At 40.0% G+C, this 18,047-nt stretch overlaps 1 protein-coding gene across 1 annotated transcript in view; it reads left to right on the top strand.

Annotated features, from left to right (window-relative positions):
- Positions 1–4,559: 4,559 nt before the first annotated feature.
- LOC134806447 (phospholipase D1) overlaps positions 4,560–18,047 on the top strand; it is a 31,077-nt gene continuing 17,589 nt past the window's right edge. The window contains exons 1-8 of the mRNA XM_063779727.1: positions 4,560–5,044; positions 9,059–9,256; positions 12,364–12,520; positions 14,226–14,415; positions 15,015–15,091; positions 15,507–15,627; positions 15,925–16,076; positions 16,836–16,967. Coding sequence (XP_063635797.1) covers positions 4,882–5,044; positions 9,059–9,256; positions 12,364–12,520; positions 14,226–14,415; positions 15,015–15,091; positions 15,507–15,627; positions 15,925–16,076; positions 16,836–16,967 — 1,190 coding nt within the window. The 5' untranslated portion in view covers positions 4,560–4,881. The remainder of the gene's footprint in view (positions 5,045–9,058; positions 9,257–12,363; positions 12,521–14,225; positions 14,416–15,014; positions 15,092–15,506; positions 15,628–15,924; positions 16,077–16,835; positions 16,968–18,047) is intronic.

Below are 18,047 nucleotides of genomic sequence, written 5' to 3'. Positions count from 1 at the left end.
CGTGAGAATTCATCAATTATTGTAAGAATATATTTGTTGTTTGTGTTCGAAGGCAAAGGTCCTTTAAAGTCTACATTCAATCGCTCGAAGGGCGATAAAGCTTTAATCAAAGTGCCATTTGCTTTGGCAAAGCGTGGTTTAATTTCTGCACACACGCGGCATGAAGCAGTCATCTTTTTGACATCGTCTAAGTTGTATGGCAGATTCTTTAGCTTGATCCAGTGATACATTCTAGTAATTCCAGGGTGAGAAAGCGCATCGTGCAATTCGTACAGCTTATTATTGTTCATAAATGCGCAAACTCTTGAAAGAGCGTCAGCAGCAGTATTCTGAGCCGCTGGTCTGTAAATAATATCATACTTATAGCATGACAGTTCGAGTCTCCATCTTTCAATCTTGTCGTTTTTGATTTTGCTAGTATGATTTTGGTCGAAAATGTAGCTTACGGATTTCTGATCAGTGATAAGAATAAAATGTCTGTGAATAAGGTAGTGGCGCCATTTTCTAAGGCATTCGACGATAGCACAGGCTTCCTTCTCGACGGAAGCATGTTTGCGCTCGCTGTCCGACAAAGTTCGCGAGAAGAACGCAACCGGTCGACCATTTTGAGATAATGTCCCGGCTAGAGCATAATCTGATGCATCAGTCTCCACCGTCAGGGTTTCTTTATCGTCAATAGCAACCAATGCTGCCTTTTTAATATCCGATTTAAGAAGTTGAAAACTACGCTGTGCATTTGTGTCTAAAGGAAAATTGGAATTGTTAATCAAAGGTTGAATCTTTTCCGAAAAGTTATGAACCCATTTAGCGTAGTGAGCAAATAGCCCAAGAGCTCTCTTCAATTCTGCAGTATTGCGCGGTAACGGTAGTTTTATTAGAGGCTCCAGTCTGTCTTTATCTGGTTCAATAACGTTGTCTCTGACAGTGTATCCAAGGAGGCTGATGGAATTTTTACTAAAATTACATTTTTGTTCGTTTAGAGTCAGATTGTACTTTTTTGCAGCGGCCATAAATTGTTGTAAGTTTTTATCGTGCTCTTCTTTGTTTTTACCGCAGACTGTGACGTCATCAAGATAAGTAAAGGTGCCTTGTAAATGTTCTTTTTCAATTATGTGTTCTAGAGTGCGTTGAAAAGCGGCAACTCCATTAGTTACGCCAAATGGAATACGGTTAAATTGCCATAGTTTACCACAAGCTTCAAATGCGGTATATATTTTCTCTCTTTCTAGAATAGGGACTTGATGGTAAGCACTCTTCAAATCAATCTGGCTAAAGTGGTTGAATTTCGCTACTTTCGAAACTATCGACTCAATGTGAGGCAACGGATACGCATCTAGATATGTGAACTTATTGATAGTTCTGGAGTAGTCGACGACCATTCTTTTTCGGTGAGATCCACCTCCAGCAACTAGTACCTGAGCGCGCCAAGGGGAGACGCTCGGCTCGATAATCCCATCTTTTAAGAGTTTAGATATTTCGGCTTGAATAAATTCTTCGTCGTCTTTGTTGTGACGTCTGGATTTAATAGCGATGGGAGTAATATCAGCAGATAAGTGCGTAAAGACAGATGCTGGCGGTACCGATGCTTCCATTACGCAAATATGTAAGGGTTCTCTTGTCCCTCCGAAATCGAGCTCGACTTTGGAGTGAGTTTTGAGTATATCATGACCGACGATGACGTCCGCGCATAGGTTAGTTACTATGCGTAGGAGGCGTTGCTTATATGTGTGATTATTTATTTGGAGCGTAGCAAAACAAATGCTTTCCACTTGTGACGTGTTGCTTAGAGATGCTAGATTAATCGTTTCTTTATGCGGATATTGTTGTAATTTCATTAATTGTGCTATATTTCTATCAATGTAGCTCTTAGAGCTCCCGGTGTCAATCAGAGCGTCGGCGCGAATGTCGTTGATAGTTATGGCGACCGTAGCTTTTCGTAGGCTCGACGGGCTTGCAGCAGAATATTCGGTTTCGTAGGAATCTTGAGAAGGTAAGCTTCCGATGGGACTCGGGATGGCATTACTCGTGGAAGGAGAGCCACGAGACCGGCAGACTGACGCAAAGTGTCCCTTCTTGGTACATAGTTGACAGTGAGCGTGGAAAGCAGGACACTTTATTCTTTGGTGTACCTTACCACCGCAAAAGAAACAACGCCGTATTGGTGGTTGAGGTACAGGGACAGCAGGGACAGCAGAATTGTGAGTATTTGTAGCTTCTTGTGAAGGCAGTACTGGCAAGGCATTCAATGTACTTGGGATGTTAACACCCATAGTTTCGGAGTCCTTTTCAGCTGTTTCGAGGCTTACTGCCTGATTATAAGCTTCGTCCATTGACAGAGATGATTTTTCTAACAAACGTTCCCGTATTTTAGGCGACAGGATACCAGATATAAAGGCGTATCGTACAGCTTGTTCTTTATGTTCTTCAGCTGAGACGGACTTGAAATTGCACTTTTGTGCCAGAAGATGCAAGGCGCGGCAATATTCAGAAATACTTTCGTCTTGCTTTTGTTTTCTTGTCCCGAGGACGTGGCGAGCCAATATTTCATTTTGGGGTTTCACGTAGGCTTTGTCTAAGAGAGCAATAGCTGATTCATAGGTTTGACAGTCCTTGATGATGATGAAAATACTAGATGACAAATGGTTCGCTAGCAGTTTTAATTTTATAGTATCCGTAGCATCGGTGGAAGTATGTTCGGTGAGAAAGCTAGTGAAGGTGTACAGCCAATGCAACCACTTATCTCCAGCAGGGCCGGATTAAGCATGTCGGGGCCCCTAGGCAGTGCGAGGCTCGGGGCCCCCTACAGTCAATTCTGCACACAACATATTCAGTACAGGGAAATAAGTGAGTTTTTAATTTCAATCTTCAGGCGTCGGCCGAGCCGATCCAAATCGAACGATGTCTTTTTCGCTCTTATTGCGTGGACATAAAGCTTTGTTCTGTCGGTTTTTGCCGATTCCGCGTCGCGTCAAGTGTGGGGAGAGCCCTTTAGGCTTAAGGCCAATTCCCAGTGGAATATCAAAGATGTGAGCTTCAGCGTCACTTTCCTATCTATCTCTAATGGCAAATTTTAAGCGAGGCTAAAGGCTAAGCTCAACTGGTGCCGCAAAGTAGATATTCTCAATAGTTAATATTTTGCGAGGCTGAACAGCGATTGTCCGACCATAAGACCAAACGCCGAGCCACATGATCAGTATTAACCTAATAATAAAGAATTTCCATATGTTAAAATTACTTAAATTACTAGAGTTAGACCAGGATAAGTCTGCAACAATTTTGATAGCACTCGCAGTGCTAGTGTCATTTAAACGTCAAAACTCCTATGCAATTATGACGTATAAATAACACTTGCACTGCTTATGCTATCAAAATTATTGCAGACTTTTTTTGGTTTACCTCTATTCATACACCAGTCAAGCTAACATGTAGATGATACAGGGTCAACTAAGGAACCAAAAATAAACGCGAGCGCAGCGAGCGCGAATTTTTTTTTAACTATATCGCAAATTGTGAAATCTTGTTAAAAGGCCGGGTATCGATCTTCATCTGAGCCTAAAAGTCCGAAGTGCCCCAGTGAGGCGAGCCTTCATGCGAAGTCAAAGCCGTGCTTCATCAGGCTTCAGGATAAATAGTTGAGCACAGACACGAGAACCACTGTCCATTGTATTAAAAAGCGAGACCGCAGGCCGAGCTTGGCGCAGCGAGGCCAAAGGCGACTCTGAAGTAGAGATGTGGAACACAAACCAATGGGTAAATTGAGGTAAAAAGTGAGGCTGAAGGTCGAGCATTCCTATGAAAAACTGGGGAGACGTTCGTCTTCTTTCTTTTTCTTTGTTTTAACAATAGTCCTCGTGATTCTGAGTCGAAATAACCCAAAAGTTGTTGGTTGTTCGAGAAAAAGTGAACCATTTTTCCTGAAAACCCCTATTATTACAACTTTACAACAGGTACGCAGAATACGCCCCGTAAACTGTAAGGTATTGCTTCAATTTTATTGCAGTAAGTATTTCATTAATTTAAAGAATGGATCGAAAGAAAACAAAAACAAAGCATACTCATTATTATAAGAATAAAAAATGTACTCATGAATTTTGACCCTATGGAACAAAATTTTTTTTGGTGCGCGCTGAGCCGCCGCGGGGCCCCCTAGCCGAGGCGGGGCCCCTAGGCAGTTGCCTACTTTGACTTAGGGTTAATCCGGCCCTGATCTCCAGCCGCGGGGGCCGTAGGTTCAACGTCAAACCGTTCCGGTCGAAGATATCTCGATAATAAATGCGATGACTTATCATCTGATTCTTTCTTCGGATCCGTCATTATTTTTCTAGTTAATTAAATTGATACATAGAAACGAAATACCAAAGGAAATTGGCTTTAATTAACTAGAAGTATGCATAAGATAAATTAGACATATAGGATAGACATTAGGTTTCTAAAACACGTATGTCAATATCATAGACAATATATAGAAGGCAAAAGGAGATTATATGTCACTACCACTGGTGACAGTTGACGTCATCGGCTTTGAATTTGAAGTGTTTTTATTGAAATCGCCTTGAACTAACTATTCTAACTAATAGTTCCCATGATACGATAATATACTGTTTTTTTATTATTTTCAACTTAAAAACAGTGACAGTCTTAGTGAAACACCAGTTCATCATGTGCAGATAACCTTTACAATTGGAATATTCTAATCGAGTTATTAGTAAGTATTTTTCACTTTGTTTTCATTGAAAAAGCTTAGCCTTGTGCATTGAGGCGTGTCTCCCTCGCCAAGGTAATTTTTTTTGCTAAATCCGACACGGAACCAACCAATTTCGATGACTATTGTCATTAAACTGAGATGCGATATCACTTACAATTTATCTTATCAGAGAGATTATGTACACAAGTGTTAAATTTGTACCGTGTAATGGACAACACATCACGTACCGCGCAAACGGGTGCCGTGCACACCTGCGGAAATTTCCTCCAATTCATAACTACCAGGAACATATGGCTTCAAAAGAGTTGACACTCAGCTTCCACAACCTAATCAAGCGAGGTAGTGTTTTATTTTTAAAAATGGAAAACATCCAATTACCAAATACTGAAGTGAGCACAGCTGTTCTAAGTTTCAAGTGTTTTTTTTTGTTGTGGCTAAAATCACTTGCAGTGTTGGTTCAGATAATGAAAAGTTAATGCAATGAAGTTAAATATTGTGTTCATTTTAATAATGTTGGAAGTGAAATGTTCTATTAGTCTGAAGTGGTTTAAGTGCTTTGCTGATATCAGGAATTTATTATCCATAACATAATATTAGTGCTAATGGCTATGAGGTATGAAAGTCTGGTTTTTTTATTGATATCTATTTAGAAATATAGCTGGTTTCTAAATTTCTGTGCTAGTTTTATGAAACCTCAAGACTCACATGAACTTAGCTGCTGCCGTACAATCAAAGATACAGTTTATTTTCAAAGTACTGTACTAATAATAGGAGTGCTTGAATTTAAACTGTTGTCAGACATACTAAAACATTGAATAATTTTATGGTTTAGACTCACTTGTTTTAAGTCACTCACGCAACATGTTCATGTTCACATGACAAATGAGTCTAAACCGTAAAATTATTCAATAGGAGTGCTCCCAGTAGTACTTATATTCTATACAAAAACACTATCAGAAGGGAATTCCTGGTTCTCGCCATGCAAACTCAGTACATTAAAGTAACAGATGATCTTATTAGCAAAATAGCCAGATTATAGCAGCTTCATTGCTACATGGAGTAAAGGGCCCACTGATTACCAGTCCGCCAGACGGTATCGGCCTGTCAGTTAAATGCAAAAGGTGACAGTTCCGAACAATTGACAGGCTGATATCGTCTGGCAAACTGGTAATCTGTGGGCCCCTTAAGTAGGTAATATGTTGTAGTAACACTTCTGTAAGTTGATACTGTGTCAAAACACATCAGTTACATTAATTGACTTGAAGAATATTCTTGTCCAATAAAATACCTTATTGTTCTTTAAAGTTCTGTCACAGAAAAAGTTAAGCAAATATGGCTCTGGGATTTTGTATGACCACAATGATAATGGTTATTTATGATACATGTCGCTGATAGAAAAACAAATACTAATACCGTTATATATTTCTTTTTTACTTATCTAGGATTTGATGTGCAGTGATATCAGATAATGTTAATCAAACATGTTTCACATTCAAGGCTCGTAACCGGTTTTTTGAAAACCAGAAATAGCCCAATATTTTTAATTATTTTATGCTCTTTTTACGTAGGACTGAATCATGTATTTAGGTAACAACTTCGTATTATTAGATTGTCCAATTAAAAATTAAATAATAAACCAAACAACGAACAAGAACTTACGTTCTTTTATTTTTACTAATTATTACTAATACTGGTATTTTTTGTATGATAAAAAAAAACCGGATACGAGGCTTGTTCACAGTAAAAACTAAAAATATTTCAGTAAAAGAGTTAGCCTTGTGTTTATTTTAGGGTTAGCATTGAGTAGGTATTAGGTATCATATCAATGAAACATTTACAATAGGCATGTGTCAGAATATTATCTGTTGTAGTTTGTAGGTAGTTTAAACAAATGTCTCAAAACTAACGTATCAGAACAAAGCGCCAAAATTATTTTACGTTCACGTTAAAAAATACTTGTGACTCTAATTACTTTACGTCACCCTAGTCCCGTAAGTGGGATTTTCTTCCCACGGGACGGGAAGAAAATCTCACTTCCTGGCCAAGGCAAGACGTAAAACTTTATACAAACCACGGGCGGTAATTCGTAAAGCCCCAGATCGCATATTTATGGTCCTCACCTTCGGTTCGGGCCACAAACACCTGCGATCTGGAGCATTTACGAATTTACCTCCCTAGGTATGTAATGTAACTATTACATATGTTGTATAATATCTCGTTTCTCGTTTTACTAAGCTATTAGAACATGGTAGATACTTTTAGCGCATGGTCTCCTCCGCTGACTATCTGTCGCATAATTTTTAAATTACCCCGTTTATGGAATAACTCCAACACATCTCATATAAATTATAATATCTGGGAAACATAAAAACTCAGAGGTGCGTTTTTCCTACCTAGCTAAATCGATTTATCGCCCCCGATAACCCCTTTAAAGCAAATTTCATCGAAATCGTTAGAGCTGTTTCCGAGATCCCCGAAATATATATGTATATATAGAATTGCTCGTATTAGAGAGAAAAGGTATTAGATAGATTACATGCACGACGGGCAGGATAACTTTACCTCTATACTCATTAGACTGTCCCCATTATTTGATGAATCATTTCATAATGACATACTACACAGTATTTACCTTTTATGTCATAGCCCTTAACATGAGTTGGTGATTTAATTATTGTATTTAATTATGTGTATTACCTAATAGCATAGTCTCCGCCCGCGGCTTCGTCCGTGTAGTAATCGATTAAACAAATTAACCCTATTTTCACCCCCTTAAGGGGTTCCTTTCTTATACCTACTACTTGCGTCGAATGATACCTTTGAGGAACACTGTCAGTTTTTATTGGACAGAAATATAATATAGGATTTGGATTTAAATGAACGTAAGCGTAAGAAAACTTAACCCTCAATAGATACCCCGCAATTTCTGTCCAATAAAAAATGTCAGTGTTTCTTAAAGGTATCATTCGACGCAAGTAGTAGGTATAAGAAAGGAACGCCTTAAGGCTTGGCCACATACAGAGCGCGACGCAGCGCCGCGTCCACGCCGCGCGACCGCGGCACATGCTAACAGGTTACCGACGTCAAACAGACTGCGTCCCGCCGGTATCACGCCCCGCTTCTGTCGCGCCCCGCGCCGCGCGGCCCATTGCGTCCGCGCGGCGCGTGCGCAGCGCTGCGCCGAGCGAACGCGGCGGCCCGCCGCGTCGCGCAAGGTCACGTCAGTAGGATCGGACGTAGGCAGCGAGCGGTGCGCCGCGTTCCCGCGCGGCCGCGCCGCGTTCACGCGCGCCTTGAGGGCGTGTTGAGAGCGTGAGGCCGGCGCGATCGGCGCGCGCCCTGTTTGACCAGGCTTCGCGTCGGCATCACGCGGCGCGGACGCGGCGCTGCGTCGCGCTCTGTGTGTGGCCAAGCCTTTAAGGGGGTGAAAATAGGGTTAATTTGTTTAATCGATATCTACACGGACGAAGCCGCGGGCGGCGACTATGCTATTAGGTAATACACATAATATTATACTACTCTTTGTCCAAATCACACCGCAAGTGTATGTAGTAGGTATGGGCCTGGCCACATGTGATCATGGATTTGTACGCGTATTACGAGTTGCACTTTCATTTACGCTCTGATAGCTACACTCTTCAACAACATGAAGGCTTTAATAAATAAATACCAAAAGGTGCATCTAACATCAGAGCGGTTTCACACTACTTAGCGTATTTTTCTGTGCGTATACCGTCGTTTCGGCGTTACAAGCTTACACGCGCGTTACATTTCCCTACATTTGGTTTTTACGAGCTTCCACGCGCGTTACTTTTCCCTACATTTCGTTTTTTACGTGTTTACACGCACGTTACTTTTGCCTACATTTGGTTTTTACGAGCTTCAAAGCGCGTTACTTTTCTCTACATTTGGTTTTTTACGAGCTTACACGCGCGTTACTTTTTCCTACATTTGTTTTTTTTACGAGCTTACACGCGCGTTACTTTTCCCTACATTTGGTTTTTTACGAGCTTACCCGCGCGTTACTTTTCCCTACATTTGGTCTATACCAGCTTAGACGCGCTTACACGTACGCTCATATAAAACGTTGGTCTAAATCTGAAACCGAGAGAGCCCTTAGAGAATGCGCTATTGCGCTGTGAGTGCGCACGTATGTTTGCCTCTGATTGCGCGCCTAATTAGCCCAACTCATGCAAAACTCATAATCCACAGAAAACTTGCGTACCTACGCTCTCGCGGAGCATCTGAACTACTTATTTGAAGATTGAAAGAGTGCCTATCAGTAAATGTGCACAATTATCAAACAAAAAAAAAATACAATAATTGCAAATAAATTCATTCATTCAACTCCAGATGAGGAACTATACAGCTACACAAACTACGGCATGGACACCCCGACTCCATCATCAGCCCAGGACTGCCTGCAGATGTTCACCAAGTTCGAGTCCAACCCCGGGCCGGACTCCGACTTCGACCTGAGCCTGGCTGTTCCGGAGTCGCTGTCCATTATTGAAACAGATAAGAGTGGGAAAGAAGAGACTGATGCTGTTGGTGAGTGGTTTATTAGCTTTAGAACAGGGCTCGGAACCGGTTTTTTTAAATCCCAAAATAGCCTACTATTTTTAATTATTTTATGCTCTTAAGCTTAGAATAAATTTAAAAGTGGAAGAATTACTGTCTTGGGTGAGACTTAAACTCACGGCCTCTCGTTTGATACCCCAGCGCTCTGCCATCTGAGCCACCAAGACCTCATCCATAGACAGCACAAATCTTTCCACCATATTATGGGTCAAGGGGACCCTAGCGACATCTACCGTAAGAGTGTTACACTTCTTAAACGGCTACCGGAGTTCCAAGTCATTATTGGAAATTCACCAGTTACGATGTGCTACCCATACTAATTTTCATTTTTAATAAGCAGAAACGTTTGCGATCGATGCTATTAAGCTTAGAATAAATTTAAAAGTGGAAAAATTACTGTCTTGGGTGAGACTTGAACTCACGGCCTCTGGATCGATACTCCAGCGCCCTGCCATCTGAGCCACCAAGACCTCATCCATAGCCAGCAAATCTTTCCACCATATTATGGGTCAAGGGGACCCTAGCGACATCTACCGTAAGAGTGTTACACTTCTTAAATGGCTACCGGAGTTCCAAGTCATATTTTTGTTGTAAGTTTGCTGGCTATGGATGAGGTCTTGGTGGCTCAGATGGCAGAGCGCTGGAGTATCGATCCAGAGGCCGTGAGTTCAAGTCTCACCCAAGACAGTAATTTTTCCACTTTTAAATTTATTCTAAGCTTAATAGCATCGTTCGCAGACGTTTCTGCTTATTAAAAATGAAAATTATTTAACGTAGGGTTGAATCATGTATTTCGGTAACAACTTTGTATTATTAGATTGTCCCATTAAAGTGAAATTATAAACCAAAGAACGAAAAAGAACGTAACAATATCGGTATTTTTTGTATGAAGAAAAAACGGGTTCCGAGCCTTGCTTTAGAAGTCTTCTTTCCAGTCGTATCCTCAGTGCTGAGGGTCGTGATTACCAACGCTTAATACCACTTTCTTCCAGGCACTCCTATCCTGCGCCATTTGCAGGCAGGTCTGGGTCTACCTTTAGAAGTACGGTCTACTAAATAATAAAAACCGGCAAAGTGCGAGACGGACTCGCACACGAAGGGTTCCGTACCATTACACAAAAAACGGCAAAATAATCACGTTTGTTGTATTATTTAGCCCCACTTAAATAATTATTTTATTCTGTTTTTAGTATTTGTTGTTATAGCGGCAAGAGAAATACATCATCTGTGAAAATTTCAACTGTCACGGTCACTGTCACTAGCTATCACGGTTCATGAGATACAGCCTGGTGACAAACAGACGGACGGACAGACGGACAGTGGAGTCTTAGTAATAGGATCCCGTTTTTACCTTTTGCGTACGGAACCCTAAAAATAAGTTGCAATGGACGGGCCACAGAATATAAGTTTCTCCAAAACATTTCATTTTAAAAACATACTCCATTGCCTGTACTAATTGCCCCTAAAGAATTGACTCTTCAAGGCAAGTGGCGGGTACAGGGAAGTGTACGTGTTAACCCAAAAATTATATTTGACCGAAGCGTAGTGAAGGCTGTGAAGGTCTACGTTTTGACTCGGGCATTATGCTTTCGTATGTCCGTCCGGATGTTCTCCTCTACAGGTCACAATTCTCAACCCATTCTCGTGAAATTTTGTGACCAGATTCTATGATTAAATAAAATTTTAATGTCAATCCAGTTTTTGGAAATTTTTAAAAATGGCGGAGTCGTGATACCTCGCGCCTAAACAAATAGTCGTATCGATATCACAAGAGTTTTTTCTTTTTGAGATATGTTTATAGATTAAATGGCCAAAAATTCAGAAAATTTATTTCGTTGGTTTCGGAGGTATTGAGATATTTAATTTTAACTTGAGAATGAGTAGCTAAATTTCGTCAGCTTATCTAAGAACTATTTGGCTCAGTTTGTAAACGTTCGCTTTTTTTGTTTGCACAGAGAGTCTGAGTTCGATCCCCAGTATTTGTATGCTGGGATATATAACTTTTTTTATTTTTTTACACTTAAATTTCGTATTGTTTTTTTTTTAATTTACTATTTTTCAAGCTCTTAGCACCATGTAATTTAAAGCTCTGCTTGCGAGGTCTACAGCTCACAGAGCCACTAGTAATATAAAGGACCAGCAATCCGCATGTGACTCCTCTAAAGTTAGAGTGGCTTTCGTTTTTGTTTGTCAATGCTATAATTAATTAGTGCCGCAGTATGTAAATGTAAATAACCAGTGATATGGTACGTACGTGATACGATAACTATATTTATTTCTATTACTCATCCAATCGGATAAGAAACATAACTAATAAATATTGTAGATAAGTAGATAACCGATACAAAATAATTACAAGTGTCATTGTGCGTGTCTATTGTCTTTGGATTGTTAAGCCGTTTACTTACTAATTATCTGCTGATAGACTTTAAAGTTCGTTATTTTTTGTACTGAAGGACATTAAAAAAATGTTTTGTTCACTCGGCCACTGATTAACCATGTCGATAAGAGCGTAAGAAACTAGACATATTTTTTTTCCTGCTAAACCAAGGTGTGTGCAGACACGGTAAATCACAAAACAAAAAAAATCGAACACAACACGTGTAAAAAGTCACCACCAATATTAATTTTAAGGGCAATAGTTTTTAGGGTTTCGTACCCAAAGGGTAAAAACGGGACCCTATTACCTTTGCTATTACTAAGCCTCCTATGTCCGTCTGTCTGTCCGTCACCAGGGTGTATCTCATGAACTTAAACTCTGATTTCATGGCATTTAAATTAACCACATATGGGCCATGGCATTTAAATTAACCACACGTTATTAATGTTAATAAATACAACGTGGTATAAAATTCTTCTAACAAACTATGTTACTAACTGTCTTACCGGACAACACATAAACTGACTGGTAGAGAATACCTTCAAGCATTAAGTCCGCCTTTTGTACGATAAGTTTTCTTTTGTGCACTAAAGTTTACATAAATAAATAAAATAGTTTATCGATTAATTACAATGTGAAAATTGAAATTTTAATATTATTTTTATCAATTTAATAAAAGTTTGAAATCTTGTTTCAGCCACACAATCCAATTCCGTGCCATACAAAACCGTCCATGACCCACCGATCAAGTTCAACTCGGTGCACAGGAAAGTGTTCATTCCCGGCGTGGAAATAAAGGTCAGAATAGAAGAGAACGAACGCAGCGTGACTACACATCTACTAAACCCTAATTTGTGAGTATTTTCCTTCATTCATTATCGCCTATGCGTCAAAGTTTTGTTTACACTATACCTTAAACCATGGTAATAAGGTTAAAATTGATATACGATTGACGAGGCCACTGCTGCCAGGTAACCACAGAATAAGTAATAGTACTACCGTAGAAAGGACACTTCCTACAAAACCGCAGAATGACAGCGATTCAGGGTCGAATCATGATATCCCTTTCCAACTTATGGCACTATCCCTTTTGGCTATTTAGGGTTTGTCAAAATTCAAGTCATTATCTTATCTGTGATCGTGCACGCACAGGGACGTCAAGTTGTGTCAACCCTAATAATTGCTCGGAGCAATGCTGAACCGAACGGAGCCGAGTTTGCCCGAAGTCAGGAGTGTCTCCCCACTGACGTAACTGTGTTTTCCTGTAGAAAATCAATAGCTCGGTCAGATTACGTATTACCAAGTATTACTATATAATTACCACAGACTAATCATTAACCCTTTTCCAGGCCGCACCAATCAGGGGTTTCCCAAAAAATATACTAAATATTCCAATTAGTTAAGTTTGGTGATTCATTTGAAGCCGGGTCACATTTCGCAAAAGTCCAATTTAATTTGAACCTTAACTCGAAACTCTAAGGTTGAAATCTATTAACAGATAGGTATGTGGTCAATTTACTGAAAACATTGAACACTAGTTCATTTAAGGTAATTGGTTTGATGAGCCACTGTATAGTTAGTCATCATTTAAGTATGCAATGTGCTCGAGATTACTGGTCAGGTAAAACATGCATGCTCTATTAGTTATTGTCATACATCGGGGTTTTAAGTGCGGGAACAAAATAAAAAATAAATAAATAGTGATAATCGTTATCGTATCTAATGTTTTAATTAGCTGGGGTTATCGAGTTGCATATATCGGGCGTAATGTAATGACTCATTGCGTTATAGTTATGCGTCATAATACTTTTTTTATCTAGATTTTTTTAACGGCCACGCCGTTGTTTAAAATACGCTGATGCCCCGTAAATTGAGCTGCATTAAAATCGCAAGAAGTGTTTACAGTGGCGGATTTGCCCTAAGGCCCAGTAGGCCCGGGTCTAGGGCGTTAAAAAATTAGGGGCGGCAAATTGTGACAAACAATTCGCTGATGATGACAAGAAATAACTTAAAACGATAGTCAATATGATGGGTGCTGCGAAAGGGGCGGCTATAGGGCCTGGGGCCTAGGGCGAGTAGGGCGGCAAATACTGCAAATCCGCCACTGAGTGTTTACATAGCGCTTCTATGGACGCGACCACACCGGTCAAACGTATGTGCCATGTCACTGTGATTACGGTGTCCCGATCCATTTTCATAAACGCCCTACGAGCTTTATCTGTGTCTTAAAATAACGTATTTATGTACTTGTTAGAAGGCATAAACACTAAAACATTTATCACCCAATCTGATTAAATTGTCAATTTTATCCTGATTCGTCTGGCGTGGACGCAAAAATGAAATAGAAAGATATTGGCTTGCAAATACGTGTGGACGCTAAATGAGATTGACGCCAATTTGTTTCTGATCATATTGTAAATTTCATCATCCCGTCTGGACGAGCTTTAATAGACATACATAGGCATAAGGGGCCCACAGATTACCAGTTCGCCGGACGATATCAGCCTGTCAGTTGTACGGAGCTGTCAAATTTTGCGCCTAAAGGATATTCTTCCACAGATACACAATAAACCTCCAACACGGCGACTTCTCATGGACGGTCCGCAAGCGCTACAAGCACATACTGTACCTGCACCAGCAGCTGACGCTGTACCGCGCGTCGCTCGACATCCCCTTCCCCACCAAGACGCACAAGTCGCGCCGCGCCAGCTTCAAGAACACGCTCAACGACGAGGAGAAGGCTGAGAAGGTAACGCTGCAAACACATTGTATATACATAGTAAGCATTTTCTCAAATGATTTTTACGCTTGATTTTTACTTACCAAAAGCCAAATTATTTGAGAAAATTTATACTATACCTGCCCCAGCAACTGACGCTCGACATCCCCTTTCCCACCAAGACGCTCCACGACGAGGAAAGGGCTGAAAAGGTAACACCACAGACAAACAAACCTTTTGGAAAGACTAACCCAACTACGGTTTTTTGAAGTGAAAATTTCTTTAGCGGCGCTGTGCTGATGGGGAAAAAATGTTAAACTCGCGACAGGTCCCGTGACCGACAGATTCGACAAATTGAAAATTCGCAAGACGGACACGTGACCTGATCGAAAAACTATTACAATGTCATTGAGTTTTCACTTCTGCCGGCACTCCCGGAGTGCAACCCGTTGTTTTTTTTCTTTAAAAAACGTCATCTTTCAAAGCCATTTTAAAATGTAGCCTATGCCACCCACACCAGCTTCACATGTAACATTACCAACATTCGTTTACATAGCGGCGGTAAGTAAACCATTCGTACTTTTCTGTATTGTCCAATTGTAAATAATTTTAGTTTGTATTATTTTAAGGTTGCTCTGGAGGCCTTACCACGAAGTCAGTCGAAGAAAATGGCGCGGCCGAAAAAAAGAAAAGGCGCGTTGCCCAGGTAAGAACTGTTTTATTTTATTTTATAGTACGTGGCTAACAGACGTATAACCAACATGATTACAAAAGTTAAAATAAATGTTTTTAGCAAAAATTTCATTTTTGGTACAAGCTTTTATCGCTGACTGTACTTTCCTTTTTACAGGCAACTAATACTCATTAGAGACAATTCTAAAAATGTTTTATCATAGAGTTCATGCCATCTCCTGTCTCCATTATCAGATCAGCTCGATGGTACCATAATATTGCATTGTCACCTGACTTATGTATGCTAATTTTCAGCTTCATTGGAAGTCGGGAAGTGTGTCAAATTTAACTTCCAAGATTTGACCCGTACAAACATAGTTACATTTATACTTACATAGGTACATTGCAAGTTAATAAAAAGCTTGTAATAAAAAATACCTCCATTTCAGATTTCCGAAGAAGCCAGAGGTGATGGTCACATACGAGGGAATCCAGCTAAGAATGAAGCAGCTAGAAGAATATTTATACAATTTACTCAATATTTCTATTTATAGGAATCATCACGAGACGGTAAGCTTAAGCTATTACATCTTACATTACTAAACATTACTAAAGTAATATTGACAATTGAATAAACTGACATTGGTGCATATTAGATTGATGAAAATAAAAGTAACATCTAATTCTGAGCATCTCGGTAGATGGGAAATTATGGTTCATACATTGATTTTTCATCCTCTCGAAAAGCAGTTTTCAATCAATCAAATTTACGTGAAAATCCCTATACTCGTAATTATTTACTAGAGTACGTATGTTTGTTTAGTTTTCCAAGCTATTGTATATTCAACAATAATGATCTATCAACAGGTTAAATTCCTCGAAGTGTCAAACCTGTCATTCATATCAGAGTTTGGATGTAAGGGTAAAGAAGGGATGGTGCTGAAGCGCACCGGTTCTACCCAACCCGGTCAAGCTGGGTGTAACTGCTTCGGCTTACTAGGAGCGGCTGTGTGTGTCAGGTGAGAAAGACAGTAATTTCTCTCTGTTGTTCATATTGGAGCAAGGGCAAGAAGGCATGACAATGAGGCCACACTTTTCCCTGCGAGGAAAGATAACCTTAAAGCTTTATTGAGCTTACTGTGTCAATTAATTTGTATCCCAGTGGCCTCTGTGACTCTGTCTTAACCCTTTGAACGCCACGCCTATCGTGTGCGGCGCGTCATCGTGAACCTTGTAGGATCCACGAAGGTTGATATTGGGCTCTATCCGAGAGCATCAGTTGATTCTTTACATTACATTACAATACATCATATATAATAATAATTCAGCCTATATACGTCCCACTGCTGGGCACAGGCCTCCTCTCATGCGCGAGAGGGCTTGGGCTATAGTCCCCATGCTAGCCCAATGCGGATTGGGGAGTTCACATACACCTTTGAATTTCTTCGCTGATGTATGCAGGTTTCCTCACGATGTTTTCCTTCAACGAGAAGCGACTGGTAAATATCAAATGATATTTCGTACATAAGTTCCGAAAAACTCATTGGTACGAGCCGGGGTTTGAACCCGCGACCTCCGGATTGAAAGTCGGACGTCATATCCACTCGGCCACCACCGCTTTCACGTCATACATCCTATAATAAAATAAATAAATATTAACTTCAGCGATTTTTTGTCACAATTTGCCGCCCCTAATATCTCGCCGCCCTACTGTGCCTTAGGGCAAATCAGCCATTGGTCTTTGGTGTTCAAAGAGTTCAATAAGTATGTTATTGCAGATGTAATTACTTCTGCACGGGTCTGGTGTGCGCGAAATGGCAGGAGCGGTGGTTGTTCGTCAAGGACACGTTCTTCGGGTACCTGCGGCCCAGCGACGGGTCCGTCAAGGCCGTCATGCTGTTCGACCAGGGGTGAGTACAATAAACTTAAAAAAATTAAAGTACCAACTAAGGTTAAAAAGTCCGACTTCACAGAACAGTATGCCATCATTATGTGGTCTTCATCAGATCCACTTTACCAAAAGTCTACCATTTTACCACCTTATTCATAAACGTCTACTAATGTTGACAAGCCGATAATAATCGTTTGTCCCTTTCCGACGTATTGGTATGATGGAAAGGGACAAACGATTATTATCGGATTGTCAACTTTAGTAGACGTTTATGAATAAGGTGGTAAAATGATTGGTGGATAAATTGGGTATTAATTTAGAACTAGGTTTATAGCGTATAATATATAATAATAATTCAGCCTATATACGTCCCCCTGCTGGGCACAGGCCTCCTCTCATGCGCGAGAGGGCTTGGGCTATAGTCCCCACGCTAGCCGAATGCAGATTGGGGACTTATAATTGAGAAATAATGTTACTTATTGAACGATATCCTAAAAATACGCTACAAAGAACCATTTTTACTTCTGTCTAATATATCTGGAATAAAGTATAGGAAAAGAAATATGCTTTACATACATAGTTGTAAACTGTAATAACGATTTGTTATTTTTATTCCATGCAGCTCAATGAAATGTGAGTATAGTTTCCGGACCAGCCATGTGCTAATATTTTTAACATTTGTTGGTTTAAACTTTCAAGTCGGTCTCGTATTATTTCATGGATTTGTTCATAATTATCGAATAACAGTTTTTAACATTTCAAACGAGCATCATGTTCCTCGAGCAATAATATCCATGCATTACATAAACTAATACATATCATAAAATGTGTAGAGTTAATGTTAATACACATAATTATGTATTTTGAACTAACGAAATCGACTATTCTATTATAAGATTCTGTCAAAAATGACTTTTTTAAAACAAACTTTACACATAATTGTTTTCCATCGTACTAGTATTTTCTCGGAAACGTTAGTATTTATCATGCTTCTTCACTCAACCTCAGTACTTTTTGTACCTACCGAGACTGACTGAAATAGCAAGCCACGTTCGTACGTTTCCGTGAAAAAACGATGGAAAATAATTATGCAACTACA

The sequence above is a fragment of the Cydia splendana genome, chromosome 3 (assembly GCF_910591565.1).
Source record: "Cydia splendana chromosome 3, ilCydSple1.2, whole genome shotgun sequence".
Lineage (NCBI taxonomy): Eukaryota > Metazoa > Arthropoda > Insecta > Lepidoptera > Tortricidae > Cydia > Cydia splendana.
Note: the sequence above shows the minus strand (reverse complement) of the source record. Positions and strands in the feature narration are given on the sequence as shown.